The sequence below is a fragment of the Protopterus annectens genome, chromosome 2.part2, assembly GCF_019279795.1.
Source record: "Protopterus annectens isolate FY-2018-M chromosome 2.part2, PAN1.0, whole genome shotgun sequence".
In the NCBI taxonomy this organism is placed as follows: domain Eukaryota; kingdom Metazoa; phylum Chordata; order Ceratodontiformes; family Protopteridae; genus Protopterus; species Protopterus annectens.
The window spans coordinates 734,243,450-734,268,390 of record NC_056730.1 but is presented as its reverse complement, the minus strand read 5'-3'; the positions used below and the strand labels follow the sequence as shown (position 1 = coordinate 734,268,390).

General features: G+C 41.4%; 1 protein-coding gene across 1 annotated transcript in view; it reads right to left on the bottom strand.

Annotated features, from left to right (window-relative positions):
* The window catches only part of TTC37 (tetratricopeptide repeat domain 37), a 2,356,248-nt gene that overhangs the window by 139,626 nt on the left and 2,191,681 nt on the right, over positions 1-24,941 (bottom strand). Inside the window, exon 38 of the mRNA XM_044064132.1 lies at positions 3,760-3,912. Coding sequence (XP_043920067.1) covers positions 3,760-3,912 — 153 coding nt within the window. The remainder of the gene's footprint in view (positions 1-3,759; positions 3,913-24,941) is intronic.

Genomic DNA, 24,941 nt, shown 5'->3' with positions numbered 1-24,941 from the left:
TAGGGAACTCCAGAGGGTGGCAATGTTGAATCCACACAGATTTAAGGTACCATTGTAGCTTCCCCATATGGATTCTGTCAAGAAGAAGCATGGGACTAGAGGAAGCCATAAATTTCCAGAACCCTGAGAAATTCTCTGGCAGTCAGACAGGATAGGGAAAGGACAGACACAAAAAAGACTGTCTGAGACCGTTACTTTGGCAGCAGGAAGAGAAGCCAACATGGGAATAATATGAAGTCTGCACGTGATAAAAACATGATCCTGAGAGGGAATCAGAACTGACTTCTTGAGATTCATGGTGAACCTCAGACTTTGTAAAATACAAGTAGTAAAATGGACAGCAGACTGCTGGAAGAAATAGCCAGAATGGGCAGGCCTTTCAGATAGAGGAAATCTGTATTCCTTGAAACCTACAAAAAGCAATGACAGGAGCAAGGCATGTGATGAATACCAATGGGGCAGTAGAAAGGCCAAAGGGCAAAGGAGAGAACAGAAAATAAGAGGAAGAAACAGAGAAAAGTAAACAGTTTCTGAACAGAGGGTGAATGGGGATGTGAATGTATGCATCCTTGAGGTCCAGAGAAACCAAGAAGGCCTGGGGAAGAAGAGGAGGAAACAAGGTCTGCAGAGACAACATCCAGAAAGAAGAGACCTTGACAAACACGTTGAGCATGGAACGATTCAAAATAGGTCTCAACATACCCCCTTTCTGGGGAACCAAAAACACTCTGGAGTAAAACTCCCTTCCTACATGGGTGTGTGGAAAAGGCTGAATGTTGCCCTGCTCCACAAGGGACTGAGAAATGAAGAGGCTGTTCTAGAGGAGGTTGTGGAATTCCTGAAAAGGGGAGAAGGGATTTCCAAACCACGAAATACCCCTCGAGAATGACAAACAGCATTCCAACAGTTTCAGGTGATCTGGTGACAAGTTGGAAGAGACAAACAAAAGTGGAGAGACCAGGCTGAGGGGAAGAGGAGGACAAATGCTAAATGGAGATAGGCTTGTCCTGAAAAGAAGGCTTCTGAGATGAAGGAGTCTGAGTAGATTTAGCAGGGGGAATAAGAGTAGACCCTTTCTTACCTTTTGAGGTGGGCAAGTCTGCCTACAGCCACTTAGAAGGGCAATTCCTCTGGAATTTGGTGATAAGGGAGACAAAAACATGTTTGGGTTCCTGCAAGGCCTCACTGCTTATCTTGGAGGGACTTTAACAGGTCAGCAGCAGCTGTCCTGAAAAACTTTTTTATCCAGAGAGGCATCCAAAAGCTTGGCTTTAATATTTGGCCACATCTTCAGGTTTAACCTAAGATAATGTCTCATCACAGAAACCAAAAGCAGCAGCCCTAGAAAAGGCAACAGCTGCATTTTATGGAGTGACAGGTGACCTGAGAAGTGGACCCAATCAGTGAAAGAGCTGAAGCCTTCCCATCCAAATCAGGAAAGGTCAGACACCATCTTAGTTGCATGAGAAAGAAGAGCCAAAACATACCTGGTCATATGGGTTTGTTAATTAATAGCCGTAAAAGACAAGGTGGCAGCAGTATATACTCTTTTACCCAACTTTCCATAGCTCGACTGTCCTTATCTGAAGGACAGAGCTTGGTAGATGGCAAACACTTAGAATGCTTATCACTGGAAATGGAGACCACTGAGGGATTAGCAGAAGGGCATTTACACAAAAATTTTTAATCCTCTGGCACATTGTAAAACCTATCCTGTTTCTTAGCAGATGGGGGCTGAAAATCAGGAGCTACAGAGGCAGCAGAAAAGGTGGTCAAAAGGGCTGCCAAAACAGGAGGAACAGCAGATGGCTTAGGAGACTCCATCTGTAAAAGCTCATAATACCTCTTTTGAATGTCAGAGACTTGGGAGCAATCCCATTTAAATCCTCCATCATAAGAGAAATGGTATCTCCAAAAGATAATTCTTCCAAGGGGGTCTCTCAAAGAATCCTCTTCCTCTGAACCAAAGACTAGAAGAGAAGCAATTAGAGATATGTAAGGGGTTCCTCCTTAGACTGTATGTCCTTGGATGAGGAAACCAATTCCCTAGACCTCTTAACAGGAGTGGAAGAACAGGGAGTAGCAGTGATTGACAATCCCCTTGAGGAGGCTTCAAGGCCATCAAAGTATTGAACAAACCCTGATTAAAATACTGCCATTCACATTTAGCAACAGGAGTAATATGTTTAGTTTTCTGCTTTTTCTTGAGCTGGACATCCACTCCAAGGACTCTCGGTGGTAAAGATCCTTGGTGGGATTCGATAATCATAGTAGGAATCTCTTCCTTTATTAAAATCTGGCCCTTGGAAATCATCAGCTGAGGTTCCCCCATAACATCTGGAACAAATGTCAGAAAAGTTTCCGAGAATGTACAAGAATTCAGATCCATGCTGGTCTCTGACAGGGTAGCATCAGAGGAATCTGAGGCAAGCACTGGATGGTCTTTAGGGATTTTACAAGCGTCTAGAAGATAATCAACTTCATTGGGTCTCAGGGACAAATGCCTGACAGAGCATTGTGTATAGTCATGGAGAGTGGCTAAGCCAAAAAGATAGTGGTTGTGATGATCTTTATGGGGAATCTGCTTCCCACACTGACATTTTCCCTGCTTGGATGACATGAAATTGTTCGTAATGATGTCCTTCCACATCAGTGTTGCAGTACTCTTTACAGAAGGGGTCTCCTGCCAAGGATAGCCCAACATCCGGCCAGTATACCAAAGCTTTTAGATCTTACAGCCACTATACATCACACGTATGGTCTCCACTTCAGGCATAGGGCATAAAGAGACATACAGATGAAAACACTCAGAACTTCTTTGCCACCAGTCCAAATGCCATTATCAAACATCTGTCTGAGTGCCCTTCTGCTGTGCAGGCTATCAATTACCTAAGTAAAAACATTTAAATACAAATGAGACCAGAAGACTGAAAAGAATCAGTTTTGTGTGGAGGCAACAATATAAAACAAGGGAAAGGAGGAAGGAAACAATTGAATGGGGCAAATTAAGATTGCTGGTGCAATGTACTAAGAAAGGTATGAGGTGATAAAGTATTAATGGTCATAGTCAAGATGGACAGGGTTACAGTGAAAATCAGAGAAATGGCATGTGAGGAGAAAGTAAAGTTAGTGTAGAAAACAGTTCAATAAATCTTAAAAAAATACAAAAACTACAAAATTATTAGTAAAAATATACAATAGAACAACACAAAAAATGTTCAAGTAATGTTGCAAAATAAAGGGTTTTGTAAAAGCTCAGTCTCATGAAAAAGATGTCAAATGGCTAACCTGGTTAAAAATAACTATAAAATGTTCTACATGCAGCTCACAAGGAAGAAAAAAAACATGTTAATAAATGAAAAACTATACAGCATGATTCACAGGAAAAGGGTGCAGAAAAACTGGGGGAAAATAATTTTAAAACAACTTCTGCTAAAAACAGAATACATTAATATGTGAAGTACCCATCTGTCTAGACTGTATACTTCAAGTGCTACTCTTTTTACAGCTGCTGGTGGTAAACTACTTCAGAAGTCAACTATTTCACCAGGTATACGTATATTTCTTGTATTCTGGTTCTGCACACAGTACCATATCCAAAGCAAATGGAAATGTGCATACTTTCAGTGCTGGAGCCAGGAACTCATCTCAGTGCATATGGAGCAAACAGCAGTGTTCACTGTACAGTACATTTGTTAAGATTCAGTTAGTGACATTGGCACCATACTTAAAAGTATTCAGTGAATAGGGAACTATTACCATGCAAACAGTAAGAGCCAGCTGTGCCAACCGAAGCAAACTTGATAACTTTCCACTTAAGCTGCCCTGCTGGGAGGCCACTTGTAGACTTTGTCTGTAGCACATCTCTGCTGCAGCCATCATGTCTTGGGTCTTGTATATTTCTGCCAACCACTGAAATACACAGAAAGCACTAAAATGAGAAGCACAGTACATACCAGAAGACCAGCATTAACCAGGTAACCAGAATAGTGATTTTCTTATTCGGTACAGTAGGAATCAACATAACAAAGATATTTATTTCTGAAAACAAATGGATGCATGTGGCACACATCTCTATTAAAATGATTTTCATTTACATAATAACACATTTGGAAGAAATCAGTTGCTTTTTCAGCATTTAACATTTGTCAACCTAAATTGTCAGATCTATCAGCATTACCATACAGCGCTAAACTGTACTAGCATACTACTAAATCAGGTATGACTAAAGTTTAGGTTCATGTTCTAATTTATAGTGATCTAGGCATCTTTTTCATTTTTAATTTTTGATGCTACCTTTTATTCAAACAGTGTGCATTTCCATCCATCCATAACTCCCTTTTCCCCTTTTTGCACATGGGGGTGGGGTGTCACTTCACCAGTAATAATCATCTAGAGCCAAGGTTTATACTGCCAGGTGACTAGCCCTAGCTTGGTAGTTCTTCTGCACCAGACACACACACCTATGGTCAGTTTACAGTGTCCAATCCACCTACTGCATGTCATTGGAATGTGTGAGGAAATTGGAGCACCTGAAGGAAACCCATGCAAACACCAACTAAGACAGAAGGCATCCTAGCCTAGAATTGAACTGGGGAGCCTCTCGCTGTGAGGCAACAACACTATCCGCTGTGCCACTGTGCAGCCAGTGTCTACTAACTTCTAGTAATTTTTGTAATGTTTTGTCATGTGGTACTCATGCCAAGAGAACTACAGCTTAGGCTTCAGAAATGAGGGCCTGCTTCCTCTTTAGGGGATCACTGACCAAACCTTGAGCAGGATGACTGTACAAAATATCCAGTGGATATTCAGTATCATTCTCCTGAGGTCCTCCTTTAAAGAGGACAGTCTTAGCCATAACATCCTGCAGACGCCTGTTGCTATACCCAAAGGATATGTGTTGTCAGAACTGAAAGGGGACTTGTGGTCTCTCACCATATTTACGCCATCATAGTCTCACAATAATTCAGCTTGAGCTCAGACTCAGAGATGATGTTCTAGCCTACTCTGTACCTTCTTTACTAGGTGTTCCTGTAACTGGGACAGGTGAGATGAATAACTGAGATTCCCATGTCCATTATTGCAGGGTAGTACACTCTCTAGCCACCCCTTTCCAAAGCAATGGATTATTTTGTCTAATGACAAAGTGACAAGATGCTGCAGTGTCTCAAATATGTGCTGGATCAAAGCTGTTACATACGAGTCAGCATTAGGATGCTTAGTGAGATGATCTACCTAATTACAAGATGACATGTAAACGGCCTTCACATTTAATGTTAGAGTGAGTGTCTTCAGGCTATTCTGACAGCATTTTGTAATGAAAGGCTCAATGGCAGGAATGACAAAGCTCTTTAGACTTCTACCCCAGATGTTTCTTGGGGAGGAAAGCATAGAGCTAGAGCATAATGTATGTGTTCATCCACATCACTGTGTATGAGTGTTGGGGGAGGGGTGGGTCACTATATCTATAATGTGCAAGTTCCCACACATCCCTGGTGAAGGTCATCACCAAGTGGCAGCTCGGTGAGATGGACATACCTACCTCCCCTACTCAGAGGGATCATGGCAACCCATGACCTACTCCTCTTCCCTTCCACTCTGGACCAGAAACTCCATCCTCCTCTTTCCACCAGTAGAAGACACCAAAACTGTTATCTGAACCTGGGCTGCCTGGGCCACAGTGAGAACTATATCCCACTACCACAGCTGGTTTCAAATGAACAGATTTTCATTACCAATATCTTTGCAATGTGGGTTAGTAACTTCTTCCATACCTTCAAAATAACAGGGTTGAACCTCTACCACTTGTTCTTTACATCAACGCCAATAAGGGTTTTAGCTAGTAGTCTCATGGCTACATGTACACATACTGCTACACTCAGGCAAGCAAACGTACAATGTTTTAGGTTAACAGTAAAGGCTGAGATCAAATGTGTGAATTACATAAGAAATGGCGGGCTATGGGTAAAAGCAAATCCATGTAGCCAGTGTGTGTTAAACTGCAGTGTGAATCAGAGAAGTACATGGATATCTATAAACATGAGGTTTATCTGAAAAATGCCACATTCCAAATGGTGGTGAAGGTAACATCTAACCAGGGAAACAGCAATGAGGGTTATTAATATTTTATCTTTTGAATCATGGTGATGTAAAATGTAACCTTTTTCATTAAACATCTTTATTAAATCACATTTTAAACAATGACATAGGTACACACAGAGTAACTAAAAAGAAAAATTGCAATAACAGCTTCCATTATTACTGTCATGCATTCTACATTTTTACAATTATAATTCACTCAAACATTACATACATTTCTTAAGCCCTACCTTCTCCTCCTTGACATTATTCAGCACATACTCAAAAATGTCATTTGCTTCAATACTATTTGCTCCTTCCCTTTTCAAAAGATATCATTTTTTTACCTCCTTTCCACTTTTTAATACTTCAGTTATGGTTGGTTTAGAATTTGCTTTCATAGGTATGTACTACACTTGCTGCCCTTGCAGGTCATTTTAAGCCTAGCCAATTTCCCTTCTGGTGCTTGAATTATCTTAGCCGGTTTGGTGTTAGATGGGCCTTAGCCATCCCATGGTCAATAAGTATATATTATCCCAAGTGAGAATAAATGGGATCAAAGATCATTTGAGAGGACCCGTATGTTTGACAAAGCATTTAGGAACTGCCTCAATCCTTTAGTAGTACAAAGGCAGTCCTGGTGTAAATTTCCTATTATCCATCCATAGATCCAATTTACATTTCACTAGGGACAGGTATGAGGTCTATTTTACATGAATGGGGAGGCTGTTCCAGGGCACTGGTATCCTCTGTGAGATATACCTGTCCCTCCAAGATTTCACAGAAGAGGTTTATATCACTGGACTGAGAATTTCTGATGGCATTTTACTTGCTGATGTGCAGCAGGTCCATCATTACTGTGTTAGAGGATGTCTTGTATGCCAGACACAGGTCACCTATTAAGTGTACAGTGAAAGGGCTTTGAGTCAGTCCATGTAAGACATATTGTTTAGGCCTTGTATCTTTTTAGTAAGGTATCTATATGAGCGTTCCAGGTGTTGCATGCGATTGGACAGATACATGCCAAAGGGGACATTACATTCAATGATTGCCCTAATGAGGGCTGAGTAAAGGGGGACAATGACATCTCTAGATATAGATGCAATCTCTGGTTACAAGTTACACAATAAAGAAGGACATTCTTATGACACTGGACAAATGTTGGTTGAACGTTTGGTCATTGTCCATATAAGTTCCCAAATCTTGAACAATTGGGTCAACTCTTAGGGGCATATTGTCAATGTGGGACTTCCCCTTGGTAGACGACTTCCCAAAGGATACAATAATACATCTTCTGCCATTTTGTTTTGATTCTTGATTCTGGCACCAGTTACTTGTTTCGGACAAGACTTCTTGCAGAATGGCTAAGCATTTGGGGATTCAATCACTGTCCCCAGATTGCAGTCATTTGCAAACTTAGTCATCCAGAACCCTTTGGTACTGGCCTTTATTTCAAAGAAATAGATGCCAAGCAGAAATTCTCCCAGCATCAAACTTTGAGAGACTCCACTGGTGATGGATCCTTTTGTGGAGGTAACTTCCCCTACTTTGATCTCCTGCAACCTATGTCTGAGCTGACTGGCAATCTACCAGGTGACACTGGGTTTATTTTCAGTTTATTTAGCTCTGAGTAGGGGATTGTGTCAAAAGATTTGGCCAGGTCAAGGTATGCGGTGTGTTCCATTTTACCTTCATCCACTGCTTTGGTGACCTTTTTCAAAAAAGTCCATCAGGTTGAGTAAGCATGAACTATCCTTGACAAACGCAAACTGAGTTGGGTCTAGTGTTAGGAGGTTCCCTGTGTTTCACATGAGGCTGGTCAAATGCAAGAAATGACTATTATTAAATACTGGAAAACTACCTTTTTCATGTTTTCCATTTTCTAATCTGCTTGCTTAGAAAAAAATTCCACCGTTTACAGAGAAAATTTTAGTTTATACTTTCAGCTATATAAAATAGGGGAAATATTTTAATACACGTGTAATATAATCAGCTCACTTCTACATTTCACATCCAGCAGCCCAAGATCACAACATTATATTGTTTTTATCCAGCCTTTACCTTGTTATAGTATAAACTCTAGACACATTACAGTCAAAAATAAAGTACCTTCTTACTTTAATATCGCTAACAAAACAGCAGCCACTGAAGAGACCCTCTCCCCAGCCATCTTGCATTTAAAATACTTCTGTCTGCATAGTATACAGAACTGCTCTGCAATACAATGCAGTTTACATCAAATATGTATCATACACATTTTACTAATAACATTTTTATTACTTACAGTTGCATATTTAGTCCCTTAACTGCCCTTCTAAATATTAATGACAAAGAGGGAATTGCGCTTTAGAGTCCATTCAGCAATTTAGTACAGCCAACAGACTTCCAGTCCTTTTCAGCCCTTCTTTTAGAAACAGGTTATCATGTCCAAACTGTATCTTAATGGGAATGACTGTTTACTGTCACTTCATTGCTGGTTTCTTGACTACTCAACACCAATCAATGGCTCAAGTGTAATGTAATCCTGATTTGTCTAGACAGCTCTTGGACTTTTTTCTCTCAATCAACTGGGCAACTTTTCTTGATGGGTTTTAATACTGATGAATGAGCTGTAGCATTCCATTCAGCTTGTTGTCTCATTCTTTGTTCGCTTATTTTTGCATGCAAAATGTATTTTATCCTTCAAGAAAAAATATTCTGGATATAGCAAACTAAATCTCACACCTGCCTCTCGACTTCCCTGATTGTTAGTATAAATTTGCTTTTCTTCTACCTAGTGTACAGTGAATAATCTTTTTCCACAATCTGGTGTCCTCCATTTTTAATACTTTCCCTTCTGCCACAGTTTTGTCAGGAGCAGCTATTTCTGCTGGTATGACTGCATAATTACTAAATACAGATCATGGCTGCTATGGCATGGCCAGATTTGGAGCATACACATGACATGCCATTTTAATTAAGAAATCATGATGTGGTTCCGGTTCTTACATAACATTAATTTGACCTATTCCTTCCAGTTTTCCTGGTATACCAGAAAATCTCAGGTTTTCTCTGCATGCTCTAACCCTACTTTTTGTAACTGTTCATCTTTTGAAGTCTAATATTAAGTTTTTCCTTCATTCCATCTCTGATTTGTATGATTGTATCTGCTTTGCTGAAAAGCTACTTAAAGTTTCTACTCCTTTCAGTGGTTTGTCATTTGCCTTCATATACTTCTATCATGCCTCACTTATTTTAACTCATTCACACCTACAATGCAACTTGAGGTACCTGAGGACTGGCATGCCTACAGCACTACTCTGTGCTGTAGACGTCAGTATCACATTTCTCAAGCATTTATGGATGCACAAATGCGGTCATCCAATACCACTAGTGTGCATTTGTAAATCAATAAATTCAAAAAATACTGTCCCCACTTTAAATTGTAATAAAAAATACATTTTCCCTCACTGACACACACAAAAAAGAACATCTCAAATAACTTATTTTCTGAAATCTCCAAGCATTCCACAGCAGTGAGCAGATCACATGGTATTCTACAACACAGCTTCCCTAAAAGGTAGGATGCAGTCTTGCTTTTTTTCTATAATTAACTTAAAAATCAAATAAAAAGGTATGTCCATTACTTCCTCTTATGCCATCTACTAGAACAAGGAAATGGCACACGTGGACATCAGCACCTTTACAACCAATCAGATGTCTACTTTGACATGAGTCGAGCTGATTGCTTTGTAAGCCCCCAAGAATACCATGTTAATGGACTGCTTCTAGTATCTCCCTTTTTTATTAATAATCAATACCAATAGAGGAATGGAGTATTCTGCAACCAAGAGAAAGGGGAACAGCTACTTTGGGTCTCCAACGACTGCAAACATGAGATGGTAAAGATTCTGGGGAGATGTTTTTTTTTCTTCTTCTTCTTCTTTCTGTATTGTTAACAGATAGTACAAGCTGAATTCTTGACAGAGCCCCAAATAATGGGCAGACAGGGCTACATGTTACTTAAACTGATTTGTTACAGTATTTTAAGTGTCCAATTTTGTTTAAAAAGGAGTTGGTGGTAAATTCTGTTAATCTCTTAGCACAAGATGTCTGTTCAGAAGCAGAAATAACTGCTGCAAAAAGTGCCAACATCAGACACATTTTCCAGATACTGCTCACAGTAATTTAGGAAATTGACAGAGAAACAGGTTTTGTAGTGTTACGTGCTTTCAGTATGCAACTGAGTTAGAAACAGGTATTGAGGTATATAATGCTATTTGCCTTGTGTTTGTAGCAGTTAAAAAAAGAAATTACTGTGGTGCGGTTAATCTATGTGAAAGAATTTGTATGCAAAAATGGTGTGCATGATGAGAGAAAATCAGTGATGTTTTGCACAAGAAAGTATTTACAGTGAATGGTGTTTTTTCTGAGGAAAGTTAACTGTGTAATAATCGGTGCTCATCAGCTATGCGGACTACAGTATAATGTAGAGGTACAGAAAAGTGATAAATAAATTATAAAAGTTAATGTGCTTCTTGACAAGCTAATGAGAGTACATGGAATAAATGTAATTTAATTAGCAACGTAAAACTCCTTAGCCCTCTAAATACACAGTTGATAATCAGTAAAGTGGCCATATTTGGTGGGCATATGTGTGTTTGAGGGATTTCTATTTTTTTTTTTATTTACTCAAGTAATTTTTATTTTTAAACAGTAATTATGAATCATTAACAAAATATTATATATAACAATTTGAATAACTATATATACAATATTTGCATTCAGCCTGACAGAAGTAAGAGAGTTAGGCAATTTACAAACATAGCAGTAAAGTCAGAACAAACCTCTGAACTGATAAAGGAAACAATGTAGCAAACAGCAAAATAGTGAAGAAAAAGGCAAACTGGTTCCAACACAGCACTCTTTAATAACAACACAACAAAGTAAGCGCTTTCATGGATTACGTTCGCTTCCTCAGACCAAAATATTAAAACTCAAGTCACATCTTTAAACTTTCTAGCAGCCAATGAGGCACAATAATCACTGAACCAATTTAACACATTCATTGCCTTGTCTAAGTAGTGAAGAAACTAACATCAGTGTGTAAATCAGCAACACTATAAAATTAGAAGTTATGTACCTACCATAATGTTCCATGTTAGTTGTCTTCTCTCGCCTTCTTTCTTGCTGGATGGGTTTGGAGACGATCCTCGGCTCCGACTCGGCACTTGCTAAGCTCGAGAGTCACTTTTACCAGCTCGAGGCAGCCCCATATCCCATGATGCAAGGCGGTAATTACCCAGATCTCGTTTGGTATCTAGAGGAAAAACTGCCTATAAAAAAACTTTCCACTAAGGAAAGAGAAACAACTAACCTAAAAAGGCTGTAGGGGAAACCAGGTAATCAAGGACAATAACTATCTGGTGTCCAAGGAAGAAGAATCTTCCAGAGAAAAGGGGAGATCAAGGTCTGTCCAGGCTAGGGGGACAGGAGGGAGGGACGCAAGAAAGAAGGCGAGAGAAGACAACTAACATGGAACGTTATGGTAGGTACATAACTTCTAAATGTTAAGTTGTCAATCTCACCTTCATTCTTGCTGGATGGGACCGCGTCCCTAGCACCTCTATCCTGGGTGGCTCAATGGAACAGACTCTTGAGAACAGTGGAACCAAAGCTTGCCCTGTCCCTGGAAGCCAAATCCAATTTGTAATGAGAAACGAAGGTATGAGGAGTGGCCCAAGTGGCTGATGCACAAATAGTATCTAAGGGTAGTCTAGCCTGAAAGGCTGTAGAAGTGGCTAGACCTCTTGTGGAATGAGCTTTAGGTTTTGAGTTCAGCTGTTTGCCCCTAAGCTGATAAATGTCAGAAATGGTGGAAGATAGCCATCTGGATAAGGTCACTTTAGAAACAGGGAAACCTTTTTTATTTTCAGCATAAGAAAGGAAGAGCTGATCGGATTTCCTAAATTGTTTTGTTCTGTCCAAGTAATATCTGAGTTGGCGATGAACATCTAGGTAATGCAATTTTTGTTCCGCCCTGTTAGAATAATTTGGAAAAATACAGGGAGATCAATGGATTGGTTTAAATTTGTCTTAGAAGCAACCTTGGGCAAAAAAGATGGATTGGTTCTCAAGGATACTCTGTCCTTGTGAAAGACCAAATAAGGGGGACGAACACAGAGGGCATGAAGTTCAGACACTCTTCTAGCCGAGGTAATAGCGACTAGAAAAAGTGTCTTCCAAGAAAGAAACTTTAATGAACATGAAGCAGCCGGTTCGAAAGGGGGAAGTATCAGGGATGTCAGCACTAAATTTAGGTCCCACTGTGGTGGAGGATCTCTAACAGGGGGTTTAAGGAACACTCCTTTGAGAAAAGCTTTACAAAGTTTGTGGGACATAATGTTGTGGTCTGCAAACCCGACATGGAAATTCGAGATTGCTGCCAACTGAACTTTGACTGTGGAAGACGAAGAACCTGAGTGAAAAATTTCCGCTAGGAAATCCAAGACCGACTGAATAGGGGCAGTAAAGGGGTCTATGTTCTTAGATTTAGCCCAAAAGGAGAAGCGTTTCCACTTGCTAGAGTAAATCCTCCTGGTAGAGGACTTAAGAGAAGCTACTATGATATCTCTAACGGGGTTAGAGATCATAGGAAGCCTGGCTAAGGAAGGAAGTGGAGCAACCAAGCTGTGAGGTTGAGGGAAGGAACGGACCGGTGAAGTTGACCCGACTGGTGGATCAGAAGATCTGGAACTGGGTCCAGATGCCAAGGCTGCACCAAAAGATGGCGATGAAGGAACGGGAACCAAATTTGTCGAGGCCAGTAAGGGGCAATGAGAATCATTTTGGCTCTCAAGACGGTAGCTTTCTGGAGTACTTGTGGTATCAAAGGAAAGGGAGGAAAAGCATAAAGGAGTCCCCGGGGTCAATCTTGGGTAAGAGCGTCTCTGGGGGGATGGCCCGGAAGTGGGAAGAGAGAGAAGAAGTCTGGGCATTTGCTGTTTTGAGCTGTAGCAAAAAGATCGCAGCATGGGCGGCCCCACTTCTGAAAAATCTCCTCTACTATGGATTGGTTGAGAGACCACTCGTGAGGCATGACTATAGCTCTGCTCAATCTGTTGGTTTTCCCGGGGATATGCGTTGCTACCAGAAACCGATGAGAGGAGATCGCCCATTGCCAAAGTCTGAGAGCTTCTCGACACAAGGGATAGGACTTGGTTCCGCCCTGCTTGTTGATGTACCACACAACGGACATGTTGTCCGTGTGAACTGCAATAGTCCCTAAAGGAAGAAAGTCGTTGAGGGCTTGCAACGTTAAAAGCACTGCTCTCATCTCTAGGACATTTATGTGCAGGTGGTACTCGAACGGTTGCCACGTGCCATGAACCATCCTGCCCTGATAATGCCCCCCTACCCGATCAGGGAGGCATCCGAAGTGACCGTGGCTACCGGGGCCAGGGGAACAAAAGGTCTGCCCTGATGGACTAGCGGAGAGGAAGTCCACCAGGATAGATGGTTCTTGCAGGTTTGTGTCACCAGGATCTTGTGACGCATGGGAAGCTGCTGGAAGGACCATTGAGTGAACAACATCCATTGTAGGAGACGCATGTAAAAACGGGCCAGAGGAAGAAGTGTGATGGCAGCTGCCATGAGGCCCAACACTTTCAGGACCAACCTGGCTTGTACCCTTTTGCTGGGTAGCATGATCCGAACGTGGTTTTGGATATCTAGGATTTTCTGACTTGTTAGGTTTGCTGACATCAGAGTAGTGTCTAGATTTGTGCCTATAAAGGTAATAGATTGGCAGGGCGATAAGGAAGACTTTTCGAAGTTGACTGAGATTCCTAAGTGACCGCAGAGACGTAGAGTGTAATCGCTGGCTTGGAGAAGTTGATGTCTGGTGGTGGCTGAGAGGAGCCAGTCGTCGAGATACGGAAACACCTGGAATCCTTGACATCTCAGGTGAGCCGTGACCACTGCCATGCATTTGGTGAACACTCTGGGGGCTGTAGTGAGACCAAAGGGCAGGGCTCTGAATTGAAAATGACTGGTCCCCAGCCGAAAGCGGAGAAAACGTCTGGAGCGTCTGAGGATTTTTATATGATAGTACGCATCCTGAAGGTCTATGGAGCACATCCAGTTGCCTTTGCCCAGAAAGGGCAAAATTGATTGAAGTGTGACCATCCGAAATCTTGTCTTTTTGACAGACTTGTTGAGCCTGCTGAGGTCTAATATTGGTCTCCAGTCTCCGTCTTTTGGGGACCAAAAGAACCTTGAGTAGATTCCGGACCCTAAATGATCTGTTGGTACTGGCTGGATGGCCCTTTTTTTTAGAAGCTTTGAAACCTCTAGTTTTGCAATTTCCCTTAGACCGGGTGGAACGTCTGGAAGGGAACCTTTTTGAGGGAAGGGGCTTTCCTTGAAAGGAATCTTGTAACCCTCGGATATGATCGACTGTACCTATTTGTCTTGAGAGAGGGAAAACCAGGCTTCTGGGTACAGCGACAATCTCCCCCCAACTGCCTCCAAGGGGGGACAGTCGGGCAACACCTCAGGGATGCTGGAAGGGCTTGTCAGAGAGAGGCTCTCTGCTGCCCTGGTTCTGCGGACCTCCTCTGCCCCTAGGGCGGCGTCTATTGTTATTACCCCCTCTGCCTCTGGGGGTAAATTGACCACGTGCGTCAGGCGTGACTCCCTGAGATTTTCGGAACCACATTTTCCCTCCCTTCTGACCTTTGGGATAAGGTCTAGAAGGGGTGGAGAAACGGACTCCTACGGCAGAAAGAGTCTTGCCGTCTTGCTCGCACCTGGTCAAAGTGTCCTTCACTTGAGGGCCAAACAATGTTATCCCATCAAAGGGAGAGTTTGTGAAGGACGCCTTAAAGGGGTCTGCAAAATTACAGAGCTGCATCCAGGACTGACGTCTGAGAGCCACTCCTGTGCCTGCAGCTCTACTCGCCCCATCGGCTGCATAAGAAATGAGCCGCATGGAGGAGTTGGTTATGGAATTAAGGATTCCCAGCTGAGAGGCAATCTTTTCTTGAGCCCCTGCCGCTGACGGATCCTGTACTACTTCACCCAATTCTTTGAGGATGTCTCTCTGAAGTCTGGTGAAGTGACATAAATAATTCAGCGAACGCATAGCAAAGGTCGCTGAGGAAAACATCCGCTTGCCATACCTGTCCATGGACCTAGATTCCTTGTTAGGAGGATGGACTGGCACGGAAGGATCTGCAAGTTCCTTTTTGGTGGCGGCCGCCACCACCATGGCATCAACCGGGACACCCTTAGTAAGAAACTGCTTTTCAGAGGGGGCCGTAATAAACTTTGAAGGTCTCCTGGGGACTGGTTCCACCGAATCAGGAGATGCCCATGCCTTTTGAGCTATGACTTCCATGAGGGGGTCGAAAGGCAGGGACACCCAGGAGGTGGAGAGTCGAGATCCAAAAGCCTCCAGGTATACCAATTCATCCTTGGAGGGATTAATGGAGGGCCAGTTCCCCCTCTGTTTCAGAAGTTCAAGGATGTCTGAAAAGGAGACATCCTCAGAGGGAGATCTTGGGGACCCCTCCGACTCATCTAAATCGGTATCTGATGTTGTAGACTCAGGGGAGTCTAAATGCTTCCTCTTGCAGGTCCTCTTACGCGGGGGTTCACCTGAAGGATCAGGAGAAACCTCAGAAGAGGAAGTCCTTCCCAATGGGGAAACCTGGGGCGATGGATCTCTGGGTCCGAGAGCAAGAGAGCGGGAAGAGGCATCTACAGGCACCATAGAGGGAGGAGCTAAAGGAACAGACTGCTGGCTAAGCTCTGGGGCTAGCACACTCCTCATCACCTCGAAGGCTCCCCTTCCAGGGAGGGCCGAGAGATCCCGCTCCGAAGAAACAGGGATCCCTGGTCTCACCGAAAGGGAAGGCTCCGAAGCAGATGTCAGGGCCGAGCTCACCAAGGCCGAAGCTCCGAGAGGGAGAACGGGGTCGGACAAGGGTCCGATGCCACTCGCCCCCTCGGAACCGACCAGGGAAGCCCGACGCCCGGATCCCTCCAAGGAAGGTCTCAAGGAGGAGATAGGAGTCGAGGACGACGGAGCCGAAAGGTGTGGTATCGGCTCCAAAGCAGCAACAGTCACGGTACCAATAATCTCCGGCTCCGAACTCTGTAGGAGAGTCGAAGGAGGAATCTCAGGGGGGTGTAGAACAGCTGACGTCTGATGAGACGGGCTATGGAGCATCTGGGCTAGTGCCTGTGATTTTAATAGCCTACTCACCACTCTCTCTAAGTCGTGGTCTGAGAGCCTGGAAGACCTCAAAGATCGGCTCCGATGGCTCCGCTCCGAAAGCAAGGGAGAGGCTGGAGCCGAGTGTATAGATTCCAAAGAAGGAGATCTAGACCTCTTCTTGGACGGAGCCATCGGAGCCGAAGAACGTTTGGCTCTGTCGGCTCCGAGAGGAGGCAAAGATATCTCGGCTCCAGCCGGAGCCGAGACATGCTTCGATGCTAGGGTGTCGGCTCCAGAAGTTCCTGCAGGACTCTCTGGCTGAAAGAATGACATATAGCACAGGAGTCCTGCAGGTGTAGGGGTCCCAGGCAATAAATACAAGAAGTGTGACCGTCTGTCAGAGACATCTTCTGACAGCACGAGTCACACTTCTTGAAACCTGAGACCCTAGTATCTTTGGACATGTCTCAGTCCTAAAACACACACACACACCAATCAGACCAAACAAAGACACTAACAACTAAAAATATTATTAATAACTAATAAATTAGTTATTATTATAACAGTGATACAACACACACACACCTGAGAGAAATCCTGACAGGAACTGTGAGGGTGGGAAAGGCCTAAGGCCCGAAACACTGAAACTATGACTAAGTGAACTAAGGGGAAAAGGGTATGGAGCTAAGTGAATAAAGTACATGGAAGGGATATAAAGACTAAAAATTAGAGTTTTGAGACACCTAAAACCTTACAAATAGCAAGAAAAAATCACTTACCAGGAGCTGGTAAAAAGGATGACCTCATTAGCGAAGCGGCAAATGAGATCTGGGTAATTACCGCCTTGCATCATGGGATATGGGGCTGCCTCGGGCTGGTAAAAGTGACTCTCGAGCTTAGCAATTGCCGAGTTGGAGCCGAGGATCGGCTCCGAACCCACCCAGCAAGAATGAAGGCGAGATTGACAACTTAACATCATACATTGTAGCTCAAAAATTGCTAAGTACATAATTAAAACTGACTCTGGTCTATCAAATAAACATAAATATAAATTCTAAAATGTATCAACATTTAAATATACTAAAATATATATATATTTACAAACACAGCAGTAAAGTCAGAACAAACCTCTGAACTGATAAAGGAACCAATGTAGCAAACAGCAAAATAGTGAAGAAAAAGGCAAACTGGTTCCAACACAGCACTCTTTAATAACAACACAACAAAGTAAGCGCTTTCATGGATTACGTCCGCTTCCTCAGACCAAAATATTAAAACTCAAGTCACATCTTTAAACATTCTAGCAGCCAATGAGGCACACTAATCACTGAACCAATTTAACACATTCATTGCCTTGTCTAAGTAGTGAAGAAACTAACATCAGTGTGTAAATCAGCAACACTATAAAACATACATTGTAGCTCAAAAATTGCTAAGTACATAATTAAAACGGACTCTGGTCTATCACATAAACAAATATAAATTCTAAAATGTATCAACATTTAAATATACTAAAATATATATATATAAAAAAAAAATATATATATATATATATATATATACATATATATATATATATATATATATATACATATATATAGGTTCATAGGTTGGTACTAAGCTATCAGCCCTAGGGCCTATACAAGCTTAGCCATAACAATTCCCTGGCTATTTCTTCCCACACTATTTACTTCCCTGGACCCCTGTCTAGCAGGGCTACTGATGTGATCCCCGGAGTGAATTTCCTTTCTCCCATCCAATCGTCAAGTTTCCTTTTGAAGAGGGCCAAAGAGGCACTCTCTGCTTGACATGTATGGGCAATCAATTCCAGAGTCTGGGGAGTCTCTGGGTCAGGAACCTATCCCTCCAGCATGTTTTGTTTATTGTGATGACAAGGTTTAAATCCCTGGAGAGTGTGGCTCTGAGGGATTGGGATTTCTGTAAGTGTAGCATGTCCAACAGCTCTGGGTTTGACATGGCCTTGTATGTTAAGCAGAGATCGCCTCTGAGTACACGATATGCAACAGAGTATAGCTGGAGTTTTTTAAGGCGGTCAGCACAGGGCATCTGCTTTAGGCCTGTGATTCTTTTAGTGAGGTATTTCTGCGGCCTTTCCAGTTGTTACAGATGTCTTGAGAGGTACATACCAAAGGGAGCACTGTATCCTATAGTGGGTCTAATGAGGGATGAGTACAGTGAGACAATGACCTTCTTTTTTCTGGATGAAAAGTCCTTAGTGATGAGGTGTGCCACATAGAAGGATTTCCTGACTGTTGTGGCGATATGGTTATCGAAGGCGAGACCACTGTCCACCTGTGTCCCTAAGTCTCTTATCACACTTTCGGTGTTTAGTGTACTGCCACCTATATGGTAATTCACGGGTACATGTTTTTTCCTAAAGGGGATAAGTATACATTTCTTGGCATTGAGCTTGAGCCCATGGCTCTGGCACCAAGCATCTGTTTCTGTAAGGCCCTTTTGTAGAGTAACCACATCATTTGGGGATTCAATAATGGCTCCCAGTTTGCGGTCATCTGCGAACTTTGTTAGCCAGAGTCCCTTAGTGTTGGCCTGTACTTCAGAGAAGTAGATGCCAAACAAGAGCGGTCCAGAGAATGAACCCTGAGGTACTCCACTTGTCTGGAGCTGGATTTGGAGTCGGATACTTTTACAGTGTGGGTTCTATCAGTAAGCCAGTTAGCAAGCCATTGGGTGATGTAGGGATTAATGCCCAGCTTAGTAAGTTTATCTATGATTCCAGAGTGGGGGATGGTATCAAAGGCCTTGGCAAGGTCAAGATAGGCTGTGTGAACCACCTTACCCTTGTCCATGGCTCTGGAGACTGATTCAAAGAAGTCAATCAGGTTCAGGAGACAAGATCGGCCCTTCACGAACCCAAACTGGGTGGGGTCAAGTGTTTGAAGGTTGCCAATGTCTTTGTTGATAAGTTCCATGATAATAAGCTCCATGGCCTTGCAGATAAGGCTCGTCAGACTGATGGGACGGTAGTTTCCGGGATCCAAGGTGGATTTCCCCTTGTGGAGTGGGATAACTGTATCTCTGCTCCACTCAGTGGGCACGAAACCCGAGGTGAGGCTATGATTAAACATGACATTTAGGTGAGGTGCCAGTTCATATTATAGTTCATATAGTATACAGCCCGGGATGTCATCTGGTCCCATGGATGCTGTATTCTTAGCTTTGGAGAGTGCATTTTTTTACCTGAGTGGCTGTTATTACCGGAATTTGGCAATCTTCCGGTATTGAGATGGGCCATTTTGGGGTTGAGTCGGGGGTGAAGTTGGCACTGAATCGATCTGCCAGGATTATTGGCAATATCCTTGGGATCAGTACATTTAATGCTGTTCTGTTTTAGCTCAGAGCAGATCTGAGTATTGACATTTAGATATTTGACATAGTTATAGAATGCCTTGTGGTTGTTTTTGGAATCTTTGGCAATTTTATTTTCGTAACTAGCTTTGGAGGATTTTATGAGGGATCTCATTTTCTTACTGAGGCTGGTAAGGGAGTTTTTTTTGCATCCTGGGATTTTCCTCTTTTCTGCAACAGTTTCTTCCTTTTGTTGTAAAGTTTGTTTATGGCAGGGGACCACCAGATCCGCTTCCTTTTTTCGGATGAGAGCATCTTGGTTCTATTTGAGATGGCACAATTCATGCATGAGTGGATGTGCTCGTACAGTGCCTTAGTGTAGGATTCAGCAGTTGAACTTTCAGTTCCAGTCTGCATGGGTGTCATGAAGTTTGTCGCTTCTGACTTGAGTAGCATGAAGTTGGCTTTGGAGAAGTTTTTTTATGGAGGTTTCCTTACTGGGGCTGGGGGTGGGATGTGGATGTTAAGGGTGATTACCTTACGGTCAGACCTGACTAACGAGGGGGTGACCATAGGTGTGGAGCATCGATTTCCCATGTTGGTAATGACCAGGTCTAGGATATTGGAGCCCCTGGTGGGACTATGGATTAGTTGATCCAGGGCGTTGGAATTTATGAATTCCAAAAACAGTTGGGCAAAGGTGGTGGTACACGAGTAGTTTTCCCAGTTAATGGCAGGGTAGTTAAAATCACCCAGTATTAAGGTGTTTGGTTCTGTCTTAATATTTTCTAGTATGTTTAGAAAGGTGTAGTGAGAATCTTGGGGCATGGTGGGGGATCTGTAGCGAGCTACAATTTGGATTGCAGTCTTACCTAGTGTTAGCTGCACCTGGAGAATTCCATATGCATTGTGTTGGGCAACTAGCCTGGTGGTGTGAATATCCTTGGTGAATACTGACACTCCTCCACCTGTAGTGTTTCGGTCCTGGTTTGGTGGCCGAAAAGTGTGGCAAGAGTTGTAGCCTGGTATTGCAGGGGTGCTCTCTGAAGCCTTAAACCTGGTCTCAGTTACTGCACAGATATCTATGTTCTCCATTTTTAGGAGTGCCTCAAGAGAGTACATTTTGAGGTTTAGACTTCTAGCATTGACTAGCATTACTTTCAAATTTTGCATGCTTGTACCTGTTATGGTGGTGGTTTTGTCCTTTGAAATTTGCCTAAAAAAGGCACTATAGGGGTGGCAAGAGCCTTTGCCAGTAACCTGAATCCCAGGGGTGACAGGTGCAGACCATCTCTGGCAAAGCATTGTGGTCTGTTGATCATGTCGTCCCAAGCAGTCACATACTGGATTCCCTTTGAATGACACCAGAAGCTTAGCCAATTGTTGTTACATATAATAAAATCTGTCTAAAAATATGTATATAAAACTGGTCAATCTTGTGGACATATAAAATAAAAACCATAGTAAAGAAATATATAAGAAACCAACGACATAAGCCTGGTACTACTTGGTCAATGTTTCAGTGCTCTAGCTTTTAAAAAGGGCTTCAGAGACACCTTACTATTGAAACCTGGTGGTTTGTCAGCTTGATAACGTATAATCCACTTCTGTCACACTGATTCTGTTTTATTATTGATGTCACCACCTCTAATGCTATCGTGTATGACTTCTAGAACAAAAAATTTAAACTCATGTGCAGTGCCTGGCCAACGCACTTGTTTCCTTAGCATTCCTAATGTCTCTTAGCTGTTCTAAAATTCTCTTCTTGAAGGCTCTATTTGTTTTGCCTTTATAGAATGAAAAACAGATAGTACAGAAACAAAAATTATACAACTTGCTTGGTATGGCAATCAGCATATAAAGTGGTGCTAATCTCAAAGCCTAATTGTGGATGTACAAAAGTGCCCCCCATATATACACACACAAGCCATACATCTCCTGCATGGGTCCGTACCCATTCTATCAGATTGTACAGCATTCTGTCTACCCTTGGATTTGTAATATAACTGGTTCTTAAGAGATTTGTTATTCCTGAAAGTAAAACTGGGTTGGCGGCCTATAACATCTTTGAGCCCAGGATCAGTCAAGAGAATATCCCAATTGTTCTTAACATCACATACCATGCACACATTGCTGGCAAAAGTTAGTGGCATCCTAATCCCTACAGTACTACTGGTGATAATATTAGATGGAGAATCAACAGCTCTACCAACATTTGTTTGGGCATTTGGGGGAATATTCTCAAAATAAGGTCTACATCTTCTATTTCTCTCCACTCAAGCTGCACTAATCTGAGAGTCAATGGCAGTGGGCTTATATCCCCTCTCAACAAATTCCTCTTTCAGTTTGGTTAGTGCAAGAGTTAGCTGTGTATCATCACTATGGAGACGCATCATGCAATAAATCTGCCCTTTTAAAACATTAAATTTTGTGTGATTGGGATGCATACTGCTGTTGTGGAGTACGTTATTCCTCCTAACATCCTTCCTATATATACAGATGACAGGGCATTTTTACTCACTTTCACATCTAAAAAAATCAATCTCTTCTGATGAATATGTATATGTAAATCTCAAAAAGTCATTCAATCCATTGAGGTACTGTAAAAATTGTACTAACTCCTCTTCTGTATCTTGCCACAGCAAAAAATATTATCGACAAAACGTTTGAACCATTTTATCGAACTACAAAATCTATTATTGGAGAGAACAAACTTAAGGTCTCCCAATTCACAAGTGTTAGGTTGGCGTAGCTATTGCCACAAGCAGTGCCCATAGCCACACCAACCTTCTGTATATAATGGGAGTCAATGAAAATAAAAACATTACAAATGAGCTCAACTTTGCTAGTAATAAATCCATTGGCACATAATATTTCTCTAATATTCTCAATCCCCCAACTATTGGGGATAACAGTGAATAGAGAGGCTACATCAAGCGTGACAAAAAAGCAATGACCAGATAAAACATCTAACTGATTATTCAGCTCTTGCAAAAAACCTTTAGTATCTCTAAGCACAGTATGACAACTGCCTACCACAATCCGGAGATTTTTTTTCAACAAAGATAGAAAGTGGCTCTGTTGCCCAGCCCCTGCTGGACACTATAGGACGCATGGTTGGATGGTGCAAATTCTTATGTATCTTCAGAAGGCCATAAACAACGGGTACTACTGGATGATCTACCTTGAAATATTCAAACAGTTGTTCAGAGATTAGCCCTGTCATAAACAGATCAAACACATAAAACTGTATTTTATCAATAATCCCTTTCAACATGGTACCTGCCTTTTTCTTCACTATTTTGCTGTTTGCTACATTGGTTCCATTATCGGTTCAAAGGTTTGTTCTGACTTTACTGTTACTGTTTGTTTATCTCTCACCGAGCATGGCTGCTACAAATGGGGATTTACGTGTTACAGAAGAGTCAGCTCCTGCTTTGACTACTAAAGGACTGTACAATAATCATTTCTACTCACTTTTAAATAATATGGTCAATCCACTATTGAGTGGAACATTACGCTTTGAACATGAAGTGAATACTGAAGATTTGAATGCGCATGAGATGTTTCTTAAAGATTTTCATGACTTGGAGAATAAGCTTTACAGGTATAAGTGACTGCAGTAAACCACAATAGAAACGAGCAAAACTGTTGAATAAATCCAATGAACCAGGAAACCAGGACATAAAGTAGAAAGTTTAAAAGGAACATCCGTTTATTATAACAATAAATATGACAGTTTGAGCGCTTTCATCTCAAGATAGAGACTTCATCAGAAACAATTATCTTTGTTTAATTAACTTTATAAAACTCTCAAATTAATGACATCATACCTTCACAATTAACATTTAAAAAGACATCTACCTAGATTTGGTTACCAACAATAGTGAGTGTGTTTAGTGCAGAAAACTTGTTATATTTGATGTAAGAATAAAACTTTATAAATGAATAAAAATTGGCACAAAAGTATAAAAGTATAAAAGTATTAAATATTGTATATAAATATGTTGCCATAAAAAATTACGAAAATACCTGATATTCCTGTTTAGGTTATTAGAATATTTTTTAGAAATATATGAATGTATACAATATAAATATACATTACTAATAATTTTAAAAAACATATATTCATTCAATCTAAAAATAAAAATTTCTTAATACTTAGTATAATGTGATTAACAAATATATATTTATATATTTAAAAACATTAAATTAATAATTCAGATGTTGTTAGCTCTCTCTATAAGCAGTGGTGTTAAAGACACAGTTTCGTTTAGTCCTGGAGGAAACATAGAAGCTAACCTGTACTGCCATTGACTTTCCTTCTTTTTTAAAAGGTTTTTCCAATCTCCACCCCTAGCATCTGTTGTGACAGTGTCCAAAATACCAAAAAGGAATTTTTTAAAATCAACACAGGATGTACTGTGTTTGTAAAGAGAGTTGGTATTCTTGTGATTTTTAATGTCATTAAGGTGTTCATATATCCTATTTTTGAATAGTCTTTCAGTCTTGCCAACATAGAAATGTTGACAAGAAGAACATACTGCAAGATATACCACTCCCTTGGTGTTACAAGTACCATCTTTTAAGAACACAATACTATTCATGGTGTTGCATAGCCTAATGGTGGGTTCTGTGTAGATGTAAGAACAATAGTTACACATGCCACATCTTCTTGTGCCCCGTTTGTTTTGGGAATTAAAGGGTATTTTATGTTCAAACAGTTGTTTCATATTGAACCCTACTTTGTTGACAAATCTAGGAGTGTTTCCCAACTTTTTGTGTATGCCATCATTAGTTCTCAAAATATTCCAGTTTCTTTGTAAAATGTTTTTGATAGCAGGAGTTCTTGTGTTGTGTGTTAAAACACAAGTAGTGTGAAAGTCTTGTAAATTCACCCTGTTGTTGTTGCTACATTCAGAAGATCCTAATAAGGGAATATATTTTTTACCCCATGATTGCTGTACATTATGTAAAGTAGAATTGATTAAATCAGGGGGATACCCCCTTTCCAAAAACATTTCTTTTAACACAAAAAATTCCGCTTGCAAGTCTAGTATGTCAGAAGTCATTCTGGCAATTCGAATAGCTTGCCCTTTGATAATACTGATTTTTTGTGATATAGGGTGACAACTGTCGAAATGTAAATAAGCATTACAGAATGTTTTTTTCCTGAATACTTTCGATTTGAATTGCCTGTTGGGTATGTGTTTGTAAATACAGGTGTCAAGATAGTTAATTTCCATGTTGTTATATTGGAAAGTGAAGGAAAGGAAGGAAGTACTATTGTTAATATAGTTTAAAAAATTGGTAATTTCCTCTTCACTTCCCC